Here is a 15,972-nt window from a genome sequence, read left to right as displayed (position 1 = left end):
CACACACACACACCTCCTTTGTGCCCTCAAAGGCCACAGGCTCAGGTCCTCCCCCATGCCTTAAGCTCTACTGTTACTGAAGTGACAGTCTGTCTTCTCTGTTTGGGACAAGTTTTAATAGTAGCTCAGTTCGCCCCCTGCAGGTCAGTGTGAGGCTTTGGCCTTGGGGGCTGCCGCAGGGATGGGTGAGCAGCCTCACTGGCCCCGCCTGCAGAGCTGTGTTGTGGTGAGGACACGCAGGCAAACCCCAGCCCAGTGCTGTCTCTGTCCCTCCCCTCCCAGCCGCTCCTACGAGGCCTAAGGAGCCAGTGGCCCCGCAGCCAATGCCTTGCTCTTCCTGCCCTCGCCCACACAGAGGGGACATTTGCCAGACAGCACCTGGGCTGGGGCCCCGTTCCCTTCAGTCCATAGCGGTTTCTCCCCGGCCTGAGGGAGGCCAGCCCAAGTGATGCTGGAAGTACAGTGGAGGGCAGGGGCGGCGCCACAGACTGTGGACTCCTCTCTCCTCTGCACCAGCCGGGTCGTCTCCAGGGACCTGGTTCCTCACAGCCTCCTCCTCTGCCCTCCAGAGTACGACATCGAGGCCGCCCAGGAGAAGGACCGCCAGGCCTTCAAACCCACCACCATCCTGCAGACCCAGAAGACCAACTGTGATGGCTACGCTGGGCTCTTTGAGAGAATGTGCAGGTACAGAGGCATCCCGGGCTGACCACCCTGACCCAGCCCCTCCCCCTGCCAAGTGCCCTGCGCCTTCACCCACGTGCCAGACCTGAAACCCAAGTTTGCAAACTCTGCTCTGAATCCAAGTGAGTCCTGAAAAGGTCAATTTCTCCCTTTTTAACACCAGCGTAATTGACTTTGTACCATCTGTCGGGCTTCGGGATACATTAACATAATGGCAGATGAATGCACAGAGATAATTTGGTTATAAAAGGCCCTTTTTCCACCTTCTCCCATCTCTGTGCAGCTGAAGGTTAGAAGAATGGCAGATCTGGGAACGCAAGGACAGTGACTGCGGGCGCCAAGAGGACTGTGAAAGGCTGTCCTCAGGGCTGGCACAGGGGCCCTCTTGGGGCAAACAAAAGCTCCACCCTCGAAAAGATTTGTCAGTTGGAAAAGCTGAATAACTAGGAAGCAGCTTGTCTCTTGGAGCCTTTGGGCTCCGTTTCCATTGCTCCGGGAGCGAGCACCTGGCCAGGTTGCCCAGGTGGGTGAGAGCAGGCGAGTGGCTGCTCTCATTTGTGTTTGGAGACCTCACTGCGGGTTCTAGGTGACCTGGAGACAGACTCAAGGCTGGGGGAGCCCCGCCGACCTGCACAGCTTCCTGTGCCTGCTCTCTGAGGTCTGCCGTGTTCCCCGGGAAGCAGTCAGCCAGCCCTGGGGACCACTGAAAAGCCCATCCTCAGGGGTGTAGACAGACTGTGCCCACTGCCCCTGCAGCCCTCTGGGAGCCGGGGTTCTCAGGCACCCAGACATCAGCCAGCCAGGACTGCAGGGGGCAATTCATCAAACCAAGAGTAGCAACAGACACTTAAGAGTCCACGGGCGGGTGGGCGTGGTGTGTCGGTGCTGTACAGCGGCCACAGGATGTCCTGCTCCTGGGGGACACGCATCCCAGTCCCTGCCTGACCCCCAGCGGTCCAGCCTCCCGCACCCAGCAAGCACAGACATTCTTCTCCACCCCTCCTGCTCACTGTTTGCTCTTAGAGGGGCCCATGGCGGGTCAGGGTGCAGAGGTGCAACCCATCTCCCAACCCCCGCATTCCCACCCCACCCTAGACCCAGGCACCCCACATGCCTTTGGGCCTCTCCAGAAACTGGGGTCCTCACTGGCCCCCTGCCCAGGCTCCCAGGCCCTGGGTTCCTGAACCAGACTAAAGGCTTACACTGCCCCATAACGTCCTCCCAACTGCAGCCTCATCTCCCTCCTGGCCTTGCCGCCTCCGCCACTCCCCCCACTTCCAGCTTCTCAGGCCCTTTCTGCTCTCCTCTCCCTAATGCTCTTTGGGCCCCGCTGCAGGATGGCCCCCCTCCCCCTCCGGGGGTGCCGTCAGCACACCTGTACACCAGCTCAGGTCTTGCTTAGGCTTTTCTTTAACTCACTTTTGTAAATTAAAAATAAAACTTAACTATAGATTTATAAAGTGCATAGAAGCAAAAAGAAGAAAATTAAGTTACCCGAATCCTACCACTTAGAGATGACACTTGACATTTTGTCATATTCCTTTCTGGACTTTGTTCTATCATGTAGGCTTTGCCTGTGCTCATTTCTTCTTATATGTCTTATAGGTCTTCTGTGTCTTCATATGTCTCCCCGGACCCTTTCTGCTTTCCCTGTGAATATACATCTCAGAATCCTACACACAGTAGGCCCTCAATGACAGGACATGACAGGATATTCCTAGCAGACTTGTATGAAATGGACCTTCTTCTCTTTTTAAATAATGGAATAGCCCTCCCTCTGTGTTCAGCTCTATTTGTGCCTAGCACCTTTCAGCATTTTCATCTCAATTTGCAAATTTGAAAACACTCAGGGTTTTAAGTCATAGAATATATCCTTCTTTATCCAGTAGAAGCCTTCTTAGCATGGTATGGAAGGAGTATCAGATTTATAGCAGAAAGACTTCCAGGCCTCTGTTAGTTTACCAGTCCTTGATTTCCAGTCCTTAATGTACCACTTATTAATTTTGTTCCTTTTGGAAGGCACTAAGCCTCTGGGAGCCTCAGTTTTCTTATCTGTACACTGCGGACTTTATTGCCTACTGGCAGGACTGCAGGACTAAATGAGAACATGCGGTTTGGAGTTTGCTAACCTGACTTGGGGCTTGTTGTTTTTTTTAATCCTCCCTGTCTTCCTACAGTACTGGAGTGTCTTTGCTCTGTAGAACTTTCCTACAGACCCACATAGACTCACATAGGCTCAGAAAATTGACATTGGCCTTGAGTGGAACTGTCAGCTCTTTTGGCCTGGTCCAGATGCTTAACAACGGCCGTATTCTGGCCTGAAGCTGATCATTAAAACACATCCCAACGTTTTGCATCATTTAAAGCTAGGTTCCAACCTGGCAGTTACCATGTGAAATACTCTCTGCATTGCCTGGGACATTTAACAATAGCTCACAGTTCGCTGAATTCCTTTAACTTTGGCTTTAAAGTTCGCTAACCTCGTCCATGCATCCTTCCTAAGTCCCCTTCCCTTTAAAATAACTGCTGAAGGTTTGGTAAATTCATTACCGGACTCCTTAATAACTGAAGACGTGTAATCCACACTTGCTGGTTTACCCCTGCTTAGTTGTCAAGGTGGCCTCTTAGCAAGAGTTGTATCCACACGGCTGTCATTACTTCTGCCAGTCCATTTCACCTCCCTGCGGTGGCCTCATTAAAGACTGATATAATAAAGTAATTTGGTGGGGAATTCAGATATTTTTGCAATGTCATTCATTTCTTCATCGTCTTTCCCAAGTAACCAATATACCTTTTTTGTTAGCACTGTTGCTTGTAACTGCTGGACCAGTTTCTTTCTGACCTTCTCTCGTCCAGCATTGATGTCTCTCCTTTTGCCTCAGTTCCCCGACAGCCTTCGTGAATTTTGCTTCATTTCCTTGCAAGGGTCAAGCTTAATTCCCCAGAATTCTGCCGCTAAGTCAGCCTCCAGTGCAATGTCTCCCCGTTATCACCGCGCTGGCACCACCAGCTAGCAGATTTTCCAGGGACTTCTGATAAGGCCAGGAGCTTATTACCAGTTTGAGACTTTGGTGGTGAGGAGGCTCGTTGTCACCAATCAGATGTCAGTGCGTTTTCCATGCATCCTTCAGCTGTCACAGTGGCGTGCTGCTGCGTGCCCCAGACCATCCCAGAATATCACTTGGTTCCAAAGTCCCAGAAGCCTGGATACATTAAATAACCTTAAATTATCCTCACCATATACGGCCTCTGAAAGGGGCATCTAAACTCTCCCATCCTTATAGATACACCAAAGGAGAGTGCTCACGAAGATGAAGTACATCACTATAGCAAACCAGACTTTAATTTCACTCTGTATACCACCCAGAAGTTTATAGATTAAAACAAATCTCGGTGTACAAAAGGGCTGGTGCAATTACAGAGCCTACTGAACTGTGCATCAGGAAAAATGAGTCCTGGCGCTGCTTTGGCCCCCGCACTACTGAGTGTCCCCAGGCAAGTCAGCCTCCCTCTCTGAACTGCCAGCTCCTCACTTGTCAGAGAGGAGGCCGCTGAAGTCAACCTCAAAAGGCTCTAAACAGGGCTTTGGAGTGAAAATTATTACCATGATTACAGTTACTGACCTTGCTGGAAGGGTGGTGGTATAAGAAAAGGGTAAGGGGACCAACCATATAGCAGAAATATGAAGACACTGTCAAATTTACAAGAAATCAACTACATAAATTGTGAAACATAAATCATGGTTATTCATGTCCTGCTGTAGTATAGAAATCACAATTTTTTTGCCAGTTTAGAATTTACCTTTTTTTGGATTTATATAATATACCTTTTTTAGTTTTTATTGAAAAACATTGATTTGAAATGTTGGGTTAGTTTCAGGTGTACAGCAAAGTGATTCAGTTATACATACATATATATATCCTTTTACATTTTCTTCCATTATTGGTTATTTCAAGATATTGAGTATAGTTCCCTGTGCTATACAGTAGGACCTTGTTGGTTATCTGTTTTATATATAGTAGAGTGTATATTTTAATCCCAAACTCCCAATTTATCCCTCCCCCACCTTCCCTTTGGTAACCATAAATTTGTTTTCTACGACCTTCTTGAGGATCATTTCAGGAACAGCAAGGCCCTAAAAATTCTAATTCACACATTTGCCCAGTTAAACTGGCCCTTGGGCTTAACGTTAACGAAACCATGTTTCCTAATTTTACTATTAGAAATCACAATGTTTTCATCAAGATGGGAAAAAAGAGCATGCCTCACTGCCTCTCCTATAGCCTTCCCACCCTCCCTGTTTTTTTCTGTGTGGCTCAGACATCCTGGGAGAAGTGGTCCGAGGTGAGGAGGCCCACTATGGTCAGGGGCTGATATGTGCAGGGTACAGCGCCCACCCCAGGCCGCTCAGCCACCCTGCTGCCGAGGCCCGGATCGCCTCTGTTTAAAATGAGTCACAGTCTGGATCCATCACCGCCTCAGTAAAACCACTGGTGTTGGGATTTTCAAAACTGTCAAAAGTAAAGACCAAGATTCTGCAGCCTGAGGTTATTAGATACGTCTCCCTGGCTGATATTTGGGGCTCTAGGATGGCTGGTTGGGGTTCTTTGAGAGGCGGAAACGTTTCTCGTCCTCCGCTTATTCAGTGCTCTCCCCGAGCTTTCCAGCAAATTCCTGCTCCTTTGGGTTCCCTGAAAGGGCCGTGCTTATCACTAGCATTTTCGTGACGGTTCACATATCTGCCCCCTTCCGACTATGAGCACATCTAGGGTGGCCAGTGACCTTTATGTTTAGAATATTACAACTTATTATGTTATACTATTTCTTACATTTTGAAATGATATATGTGATATTATCCCCTGGTGCCTGCGCCTGGTACAGTGCTTTGCAGTGTATACCGTTGGTGATCTTTTGATGACCTGAGATGGTGGTGGGTCATCTGTCTAGCAACCAGCAGCTAGAATTACTAGGTCCACACCCTCGCATGAGAGTTATGGATTATTAACAGTAATGCTTTACATTATGACTTCTTTGTCCAATTCATCTAGCACATGGCTGCCAGGTAATAAAACATCCTCATGTCATAGTCAAGCGTGGCAGGAGCTCACAGCTGAGGGGGTTTTTCATCTTTACTCTGCCCTAGGCATTCCCCACGGCCCTCCCAGCTTCTCCTCAGCCTGTCAGAAGAGAATCAACCCCTAGAGATCATTTAATGCCAACCTTCTGTGTTGCCCACAGTGAGCCTGGCAAGGTCACACTGGGGTGAGCCCCGCCCTCCCGGCTCAGCCAAGTCACCGCTGCCTCCAGCCCCCCCCCAAGCCCTCTGGGAGGACAGCTGGCCACTCGCTTCTCCCCCCTCCGGCCCTTTCCAGGCTTGGGGCGGGGTGTTCACTCTTATTCCCCTACTTGGTGCTCAACTCTGACCTCCACTTCACACCCGTGGTGGGAGGATACCTCTGCCCGGGGACACGGCTTCTCCCAGGAGGACACTCCGGCAGAGCTCGAGTCAGCCATCTGCCCACATCAGCACAGCCCCATCTTTCTCACAGCACCTGGAGGCCGCAGGGGCGCTCAGCACCTCTCCTTCCCCCCTTGACTTCGCTCAGAGCGGAGCAGACACCCTCCCAAGGCCCGCAGCTCCCCTCCCTTCCTGCAAAGCAGCCCCTTGTGTAAACACTGGTGTCCCAGTACTCCACACTCCTCCACATCATCCTAGAGATTCATATGCACCGACGTTCTGGGCAAGAAAGGAAAATAACTCACTAAAAGTGTCATTTTCAAGTAGTATTTATGGATTCTTTTCCAATTCGAAAAGTAACGCATAATCGTTATTGAAAATTTTAAAATTAAAGAGAAGCTTAAAGAAGAAAATTAAAATCACCCATAATCCCATCACTAAGAGACCAGATGACTTTTGGACTGTCTCTCTCACTCTGCCCTCCCCCATCTCTTGTTTTCCATGCATGCGCGCACGCACGCATGCACACACACACACACATACCCCTTGTGCTGATGGCGGGGTTTTATAGGCTCTTGTCAGTTAACAGCGTGTCAGGAACATCTCCTACCTCGTTAAATGTTTTTCACAACATTCCTTCTCCTCGTCCACTCTCTGAGTATAGGGAGCCCTACCTCCTATGGAAGGCTCCCCCATGCCTCCCACGTACCTCAGTCCCAGCCCTCTGGCCTGGCATGGGACCCTTGCCTCTCCCCTCTGCCGGCTGTTTCCTCTAAGACTATAAACTCACTCAGATCACACAGGCTGAGAACCCCCTGGGCCTCATCCCATTGCAGCTAAATGAGGAGGGGGCTCTCCAGGCATGCCTGCTGCACTTCCCTCCCCTGGGGTCCTGGGCCCACCCCTCCCAGGCCTCGAGCCTCTGGGCGGCCCTTCTGCTCCAGGGAGTCCGTGTTGGCTTTTACCAGCAGAATCCTGACATCCACGGGAATCTGGTTTCTCTCGTTCTCTGCTCCCGCCCCCCAAGGGGTCCCGAAATCCTCCCCACGGGCCCGGCTGGTCTGTTCCCATGGGATTTCTTAGGCAGTCTGGGAGGCCTGGACGTCCTTTTGGCAGGCAGAAGGGTGGGGGGCTGCAAAACTTCCCAGCCCATAAGGAGCCTCAGCAGAGCAGGCTTGCCCCCCGGCAGGAGAGGGGAGCTCAGGCCGCGTGGGCACGTGAGCGGCCCCCATGGCAAGGTGGAATCTGGTAATTTGCAGGCTCCATATTTTGCCTCACTAGGTCTTTCAACAAATGATATGTAAATAGAGATAAGTCGTATTTAATCCAATATTCTACTAATTGTTAATTAAATGGTCGTTTTTATACGGAAAATTTCCCCATTCCTATCCTGTGTGCATGGCCATTTCACCCCATTAGCCTGAGGCTCCATGGCCTCTTGTTCAGAGCAACTGAGACTGCAGACCTGCTCCCGGAGGGACCCCAGCTGCCCGAGGCCGCTTCCCTGATTCAGGCCGGGCCTACACCCGGAGCACAGCCCCGGTTCGTGCAAGGGGAGGGCAGAGTCAGCGGGCAGCTCGTGCTGAGCCCCATCCGATGGGCCATCACGAACATCCTGGATATCACGGGTTTGGGCGTTGATTACACCAACCTTCCACAGTGAAAGGAAAGTGTCCTGAAGAAGGAGCACCTTGTTCTAGCTCACACAGAGGCCCCAGAAGGGCTGGCACTAGGGGTCCCCTGCACCAGAAGAGCTGCCATGTGGGGGCAAGGCTGCTGAAGGAGAGGACCAGCTGGCCATGGCAAGACTCTCGGGGTGCTTGCCGTGGCCGTGCGGTGCTGCCCACAGCCCAGGTCTGGGCCTCAGTGTTCCAGCTGCAAGTGCCCAGTTTAGAGCTTGCCATTTGGTCCCCAGAGGTGACCAGCGCCCATCGCCCCACCGTCCAGGCCAGCTTGGTTGTGAGCAGCGAGGGAACACACTGTCAAGGGGGTCTTGATAAAAGCTCGAGCTGACCGCTCAGCATTTCCACTCCCGAAGTAACAGCTACAGGGGACTCTGAAACCGTGGCCAGGGCGATCAGTCGGCAAATGGCCTTAATGCACCGTGGTGGCCCTGGCAGTGGGCCAGTCCTCCCCAGGTCAAGATGGGGACCCCAGCTGGCCTGCCCCAGGGGTCCCCGCACAGGTGTCCGCGGGCAGGACGTGGCGGTGGAGGTGAGCTCAGCTTTCTCCCTAACCCTCGCGTGCAGCACCCTGCCTGACGCCCCACCCGTGGCACCTCAACCCAACTCCCCAGCCACGTGAATCGAGTCGAGAGCATTGGCATGCCCCTGGTTTCCGTGTCCGCCAGGCGCCCCTCACCATTGCACCACTGTCCTCCTGCGGCTGCCGGCGGAGCCCTCAGGCAGGCTCTGGGCTGAGACATTCCCAAGTGCTCTGTAGAGGCTGGAGGGGGAGCAGACAGCGGGGACCGCTGCCAGGCTGTGCCAGAGGGACCAGCCAGCCCTGTGTCCCCCTGTCCTCCGGCTCTGCAGACAAAAGTCTGTGTGTGTGTGACTGGGCGAGAGTCAGGGAAGAGGAGAGGCCCGGAGGGACTTCCAGACAGCAAATGCACCTAAGGCTTGGGGCCACAGACAGACAGACTTGTGCTGGACGCAGCCCCAGCAGGAGCCGCCTCTCAGAGCCCTGTCCCGCCCCAGGATCGCTGGCGTGCAGTGCATGACGGTGCCTGGCTACTCCAAGGGCTTTGGCTACCAGCCGGGGCAGAGCTTCTCCGGGGAGTTTGACCACGCCTGGAACGCCGTGTTCCTGGAGGGGAGATGGCACCTGGTGGACAGCACCTGGGGCAGCGGCCTGGTGGATTCCACCACCTCCAAATTCACCTTCCTGTAAGTACCTCGGTTCTGCGGGGTGCCTGGTGGGTGGAGATGGAGGAGGCAGCAGGTGGAGAAGGCTGGATGGAAGGGGAAGGAGGGCTGGGGGGCCTCCTCCGTGTGCTGCTGGCCGCTCCCACCCTTCCTCTGGTGGAGGGAGTGAGCTAGCTCCAGGCCAAGATAAGGGCCCAGGCCTTCCTGTCACCTCACTCTCCACTGTCTAAATCCCCCCTCTGTCTCCCCAGCGCTCCCTCCACCCAAGTACCAAAAGCACAGTGTTTGCCCACAGGCCAAGTGCAAGGCAAGGCCGGGCTGAGAAGCTTCTCTAAGTGTCTGTAGGTTCCCCTCAGGCCTTTGGCCACTGACCGTGTTACAGTTGCCAGAGTTGTCTCCTACCGCTTCTCGCAGACACCGGGCTTCCTCCTCCTGCTCTCTGGGCTGAATGCAGCTGAATCCTACCTCTGAGAAGGGGGGTCTGGTGTGCAGGACGGGGTGCTGGGGTGTGCAGGTTCCTGGTGGCCACAGCGGGGGCTGGAGCGCACCTGTCTGCTGAGGCTCCAGCCTTAAGCTAAGGCCCTGACATTCGTGCTGGATCTTGATGGCCGTCAGCAGCTCAGATGCCTTTTCATCCAGAGAAATGAGAGCACGGCCCCATTTGTGCAGCTAAAATCCTGGCGGTCCTGCACGCGGGGCCGCTACAAGTGCGTGCACGGAGCCCGTACGTGCAGGACGTGTTCACTCACACCCCTGCTTTGCTGCCTCAGCTCTGGGCGCTGCTCACTGAAGGCTCGCCCATGTCGGATGAGTCCCCCGTTCTTCTCCTGATCTGCATCACTGACCAGAGAGCCGTGTCTAGGCAGCCCCAGGGACCACATCAGGGCCTCCCACCTGCACAGCTACTCAGGTCACCATGTGGACGGAGCCGGTGCACCAGGCTTTCCCTCCCTGCCCTCCCTCCACTCCACTGGCACCTGGTCTGCGGGTCACGGCTTTGCTCCCTTCAAATCTCTTTGGCTTTGAGAGCAGGGGCAGCCCATTCCCCGCCTGGTCACAGCCCCTCCTGGGTGGTGGCCTTCTCTTAAAAGGGGCCTCAGATCCTGTCTCACCTCCTATTCATGGAAGCGGCCACTGAGGGGGCATCTGCAGCGCCCACGTTAGGGTCGGAAATGGTGCCTCTTCCCACTGGGTAGTGGCTTGGACCCCCCCTAGGATACGTTAGCCCAAAGAAGGCCCCGAAGTCCCCCTGTGGGCCCCCCTGCGCCTCTGCACAGCCGGGGCCTGCTCCCCCCACATGACTACTGACCTGCTTTCCTCCTCCAGCTACAATGAATTCTACTTCCTCACCCACCCTGCACTGTTCATCGAGGACCATTTCCCGGACAACAAGAACTGGCAGCTGCTCAAGCCTCCTCAATCTCTGAGGCAGTTTGAGAATAACATGTATCACAAGAGTGAGTTCTACAACAAGGGGATGCTGAGCGCCCACCCGCAGACCTCCGTCATCAAAACAGGTAACCCGGGCCCGTGGGGCTGCCCTGCCAGGGCCCAGCTCACTGGACGCTGTATATGGGGGCTGTGCAGGGGAGACAGAGGCAGCCCGGGCCGTCAGGCCATCAGGGCATGACGCAGCCTCAGGTCACATTTGCAGGGACAGAAGCCCCTCCCACCAGCATAAACCAAGACAGGGATGCGTAGGGGGTCCGAGGTTTCCCTGGCCTGAGGGCCGCGTTCTTAGCCCGGGGTCGGGGCACCAGGGCTGGTGGGCCCGAGCTGGGGGAGTCTCTCTCAGCTCACACAGCAGGGAAAGGACTGCCTCAGACCTGGCTACACCTGCCTCCCAGCTCAGGTGCCCGACAGATGCTCCTAAACTCCTGGCAGAGAACGTGTGTTGACCCGGCTGAGCCAGGGTCTGTGTGTCAGTGGCTTAAGCAGCTAGTGGGCGAGCGGCGGGCGTGTCCCAGGACAGAGCGCTGGGGGCTGTAGTAGGGAGGTAGCCACCGAGCTGGGTGCTGGGAGCTGGAGGAGAGCAGGCATCATGGGACATGGAAGGACGTGCTCCAGGAAGGACAAAGCAAGGCCTCCAAGGTCTGAGCTCAAGCACCCCAGACGACGGCCGGGCTCCAGGGGCGCTGCCTGGCCTCTCAGAGCTCCCCTCGCTGCCTGGATGCCGGCCGGTTCTGCCCGCTGCCCTGTTTCCTTCCCTCCTGAAGGCAGGACCAGCCTCTTCAGCCGACTTCCCCAGGGCTGGGCATGCAGGACCCCCGGCCGAGCTGTCCCCAAGGCTGGCCTGGACTGACCTTTGTTCCCCACCTCCCCACAGGGGCCACGGGCAGCCAGCTGGGTGTGTTTGGGAACTACAAGTCCTATGGGAGGGCTGGGCCCAGGGGTGCCCGAGCCACAGTCAGGGCTCAGCCCAGCAGGATCAGTGCACCCCCACACTTCCTCCAAGGACTGCCTACGGGCCCCATCTCTGCCCCCAGGGCCCTGTGTGCTCCCAGGAGAGAAGGCCTGAGCTCACCTGGTATGAGCACAGCGGGCTCTGTGGGAGGGTCTTCGGGGGACCCCCACCCCACACTCAGGAATATAGGGGCACCCACATTAGTCCCAGCTGACTTGTCCCTTCTACCTCACAACAGTCTCCTTAACTAGGCTGCTGAGCTTGGGAATACTTTTTCTAACACTACAAATACCTGGCAGCTCCCGCTGCTAAGATAACGTCGTGAAGCTGCCGTCTCAGGAGTGCGGCTCCTACACGTATGTCAGATGGGGCCCTGCTCCAGCTGTCATGGGCCACGGGGCCACAGGGAGGAATGGGCCAGGTCACACCAGCGTCAAAACAGTGCCCCCAAGGGGTTTGCCTTTTCAAGAGACAGAGAAATGTAAACACTGGGTTTCTTAATATATAGTAAACCTAAAATGTGATTGCATATTCATGAAGCATATTTATAGAACATTTCTTTGCTGGAGCTAGTTTTCTTAAGATTGGGGATGGGAAGAAAGCTGAGAGGAAAACTGAGGTGGGCAAAAGGCAGGGAGGAGAGAGTGAGAGGAGGCAAAGGAGGGGTGAGAGGAAGAGGTGGTCACAGGCTCCAGCTTGGTCCCCAGGTGTCTCCAATCCTTGATTTCAAGTCTTCCCAGCCAGTCAACTTACCTTTGCCAAGAACGCCCTGGGCCAGGCGCCCCGGCCAGGCCTGGGACATGGCAGGAAAGGAGGCAGGTGGACCCTTCCCTGTGGCACCCTCAGGGAGGACAGACGGACGTTACCCATAACCAATTCATTAGTACAGTGCTAAGTTCCCTGGAGGAGATGCAGAGCCAGGAGAGAGGCTTCCAGGCAGCTCAGCCTCACCCCAGGACATCAGGAAAGCTTTCTTTGCAGTCAGAACGTTACACTGAGGTCTTATCCAGGTTTGGGGGACAACGGTATGGGGAAGAGCATGTGTGAGGGCCCTGGGACGTGAAGGGGTGTCCCCCGGGAGGATGTGAGGGAATACCGTGCAGGCCCGAAGACGGTCCTGACTCAGGCAAGGCAGGAGGGGACAGGCCTCTCCACTGGCCTCTGGTTTGATGGTGAAGTGAGCCCCAGAGTGACCGGGTGGATATTTTCAGGAGCCCTCGGGCTGCCATGTGGAGATGCTGGGAGTACTCCATGCATCAAAGGTGAATTGCACGGGGACCACACAACCAACTGTGGTGCAGGATGGAGCAGGACAGGGTCCATGAGCAGCTGAGGGCTGAGACAGCTTCTGCCCTCTGAGCTGGCTTAGATTAGGAAGTGCGGGGAGAGAAGGGATTCAACCGAGAGAGGTTGATAACAAGTTTGCTGATCTTGGTCACTTTCCTTTGGAGGTCACCAGGTCCCATGGTGGCTGGTGGCAGTGGAGAAAGAGTGTAGACAAAGAAAATAGCACATAAGCACAAAGAATGCCACAATTAGTGTATGGGAAAGGGAAGGGATCAGGTGGTGGTCAGAGGGTGGAGAGAGGGCCAGGCTGGAGAGGGTGGTGGATGCAAGGCGAGGAGAGGACTTCCAGGAGGGCGTGGCCAGTGGCGCAGCTCATCCAGGAACACTTGAACACTTGGAGAATGGGAACGGAGGCCAGATTTCAGAGAGCTGACTGGGTGGAGGGGAACTGCAGTGGGCAGGTGTTTGGGAGAGTAAGGTAGGTGAGGAGCTGGCAGTACCTGGGAAGGCAGGGAAAGTCTTCCAGATGGAGGAGGTAGCACTGAATGCAGTCGCTGAGCAACCTGGAGTCAGGAACCTTGTGGCTGATTAGACAGGAAGTCTCAGGGACACTTGTCCTAGAGCCTGGGCATGGCTTTCTGCCTACCCAGCAAGAGCACTGGACCCCCAACTGGGGAAAGGCTACTAGGGAGCATGGATCAGACGCTAGTCTGTCTCCTTCCTTTGCGCTCATCCACGCACGGGACCAGGGAGGTAGCTGGGAGGAGCAGGAGATCAGCTTCTGAGAGGAAGGCGAGGCTCTCAGAGAGGCCCTCCCCCTCCCTGTGGCCCTGCGAAGCAGGGAGGGCCAGGTAGGGGTGTGCTGGTGGGCTGCAATAACCGGAGAACTCGGCCCCTCTCCCCGACAGCAATGACCAGGACAGAGGAAGACAGCACTGGAGGGCAAGGGGAGAGGCAAGGAGCGGGGAAGGTGGGTGCAGAAGACCCTCCCTTGCACTCACTGACCCCATTAGAGACATGTGGCCTGGGGTGGCAGGGGGGGCTCAGGGAGAGTGGGGGACACGCAAGGAAGCAGCCCTGCCCCTTGAGCACAGCCTCCAGGAGGGAAGCCATTCCAACCCGTTTTTAAGGTGATGTGTTGACATGACAGCTGTGATAAGGTAACGCCCAGATGCTGGAGGGAGCAGTGTGAAAGCAAGACTTGAGAGTTGGAGGCTCTCCAACCAGGGTCTTGGGCCCTCCTTGTCCCTCGGCCCTCTCCCCTGCCCTAGAATCAGGTTAAGGCTCCGTGTAACACTCATCTGATACGATCAAATGGGCAAGGCGAGCACATACAGCTGGGGGCAGATTTTTTTCTTGAGACACCCTCCCACCCAGCTTGCAGCTCTCAAAGAGAGCCACCTAGAGGGGGTAGGGGCGCCCTTCCAGAGGTGTGCTGCTTCTGGCTTATATCATGTTCAGTGAAATCGCACTGGTGACTTAAAACTATCATGGTTGGGCTTCCCTGGTGGCGCAGTGGTTGAGAGTCCGCCTGCCGTTGCAGGGGACATGGGTTCCTGCCCCGGTCTGGGAAGATCCCACATGCCGCGGAGCGGCTGGGCCCGTGAGCCATGGCCGCTGAGCCTGGGCGTCTGGAGCCTGTGCTCTGCAACGGGAGAGGCCACAACAGTGAGAGGCCCAAGTACCGCAAAAAAAAAAAAAAACTGTCATGGTGAAGGTATTTACACCACGGAAATGGGCAGACGCTATATGTCAGTACTTTCCCCCCAGAGATCCCGTTGTTAAACATTTACCAGCACATCCGCACAGGCCAGACCCCTCTCACCTGACCCCGGCTCTCTCCCCACAGTGAACGGGAAGGTCACAGTCACCATCGAGAGCTGCGCCCCGACGCTGTTCATGTTCATGCTCAACGGCAAGCAGGAGCACGGGCTGCTGAGCCTCAGGAAGAACGGGATGAAGCTGGACGTGTACCCTCCGACCGTGGGCACCCACAAGCTGCAGATCTTCGCCAAGGGCAACTCGGAGATCTACAGCTCGGTGCTGGAGTACACACTCAAGTGCCACTACGCAGACATCGACGTCCGGCTGCCTGCGGAGCTGCACCAGCCCGTGGGGCCCAGCTGGTTCTCGGAGCAGATGGGCATCACGAAGCCGTCCCACCCCGAGCCCGTCATCTACACCAGCGACGGGCGCTGCTCCGTCAGCTTCGGCGTGGAGGAGGGCATCAGCGTCCTGGCATCGCTGCATGGGGACGATGGCCCCGTCACCGAGGAGACACAGCGGCGCTACATCTTCCAGCTGCAGCGGGAGAAGCGGACGGAGCTGAAAGTCCAGTTGCCCCACGCCGGCAAGTTCGCGCTCAAGATCTTCGTCAAGAAGAGGCAGGAACCGGGCAACTACGTCTTCGTCTTCAATTACCTCCTGTGCTGCACCAACAGCAAGGTGAAGTGGCCCGTGTTCCCCGAGAGCTTCGGCAACTGGGGGCAGGACAATGAGCTACTGGAGCCCCTGTCGGGCGTGCTGCCCGCCAACCACAACGTCCCGTTCAAACTGAAGCTGCACGGTGTCGCCAAAGCCCTGGTGAAGGGGCAGGACACGTGGCCCCTGACCCTGAACCGCGAGGGCTACTGGGAGGGCAGCTGCAACACAGCCGGCTGCCAGGAGGTCTACGTCATGGTGCTGGAGAATGCCAACCACAACTTCTACTCCTACATCCTGAAATACAAGGTGAACGCCCAGTGAGGGCTGGGGCCCCGTCACCCCTGCTCTGGGCAGTGCAGAGAGCCCCAGACACCCTTGAGTCTGCATGGAATCCCTTCTAGGCCTCTGCCTCAGTCTCGCTGCTCTGCCGCGGGAGCTGTGACGTTTGTGTTCTGGTGGCCGAGGGGACAGAGGCAAAGGCCCTTTAGAAGACAAAGGTGCTATGTAAATCTAAAGTATTGTAAACTGTACACCACCGCCCAGACGCCCCCTTCTCGTGCTGATGCTGTCGTTGTTATCTGGCTGGTGTGGGAAAGCAGGGATGCTGCCCGGGCCGAAAGCTTTTCCCATGATGGGGAGAGAGAAGAGGGCGTACTCTACGAGGCTGAGTCATCCTGAATCCTAGAGCCCCTTTCAAGGAGCATCACAGTGTTTCTCACCAACTCCTGGACCCCAGGGGAGGCTGGACTGTCATCTTTTTCCCAGACCTGACCACCTTCCGCATTCCCGATGCCACTTGTTGTTCCAGGGTCCGAGAAGGAAGGTGTGGAGAGGAAACTAACTGCCCC

At 55.6% G+C, this 15,972-nt stretch overlaps 1 protein-coding gene across 4 annotated transcripts in view; it reads left to right on the top strand.

Moving 5' to 3' along the window:
* Positions 1-15,766, top strand: part of KY (kyphoscoliosis peptidase) — a 49,485-nt gene extending 33,719 nt beyond the window's left edge. For 2 of the 4 annotated variants that reach the window (XM_027091687.1, XM_027091688.1), the window contains 4 exons: positions 570-687; positions 8,842-9,030; positions 10,336-10,526; positions 14,550-15,445. In XM_027091687.1, coding sequence (XP_026947488.1) covers positions 570-687; positions 8,842-9,030; positions 10,336-10,526; positions 14,550-15,445 — 1,394 coding nt within the window. Of the gene's footprint in view, positions 1-569; positions 688-8,841; positions 9,031-10,335; positions 10,527-14,549 lie in introns of all 4 variants that reach the window. The other 2 variants (XM_027091690.1, XM_027091689.1) reach the window with 2 other exon arrangements.
* The last annotated feature ends 206 nt before the right edge of the window (positions 15,767-15,972 follow it).

Source organism: Aethalodelphis obliquidens, unplaced genomic scaffold (assembly GCF_003676395.1).
Source record: "Aethalodelphis obliquidens isolate GAN/ISIS:26980383/991018 unplaced genomic scaffold, ASM367639v1 scaffold72, whole genome shotgun sequence".
NCBI lineage: Eukaryota > Metazoa > Chordata > Mammalia > Artiodactyla > Delphinidae > Aethalodelphis > Aethalodelphis obliquidens.
Note: the sequence above shows the minus strand (reverse complement) of the source record. Positions and strands in the feature narration are given on the sequence as shown.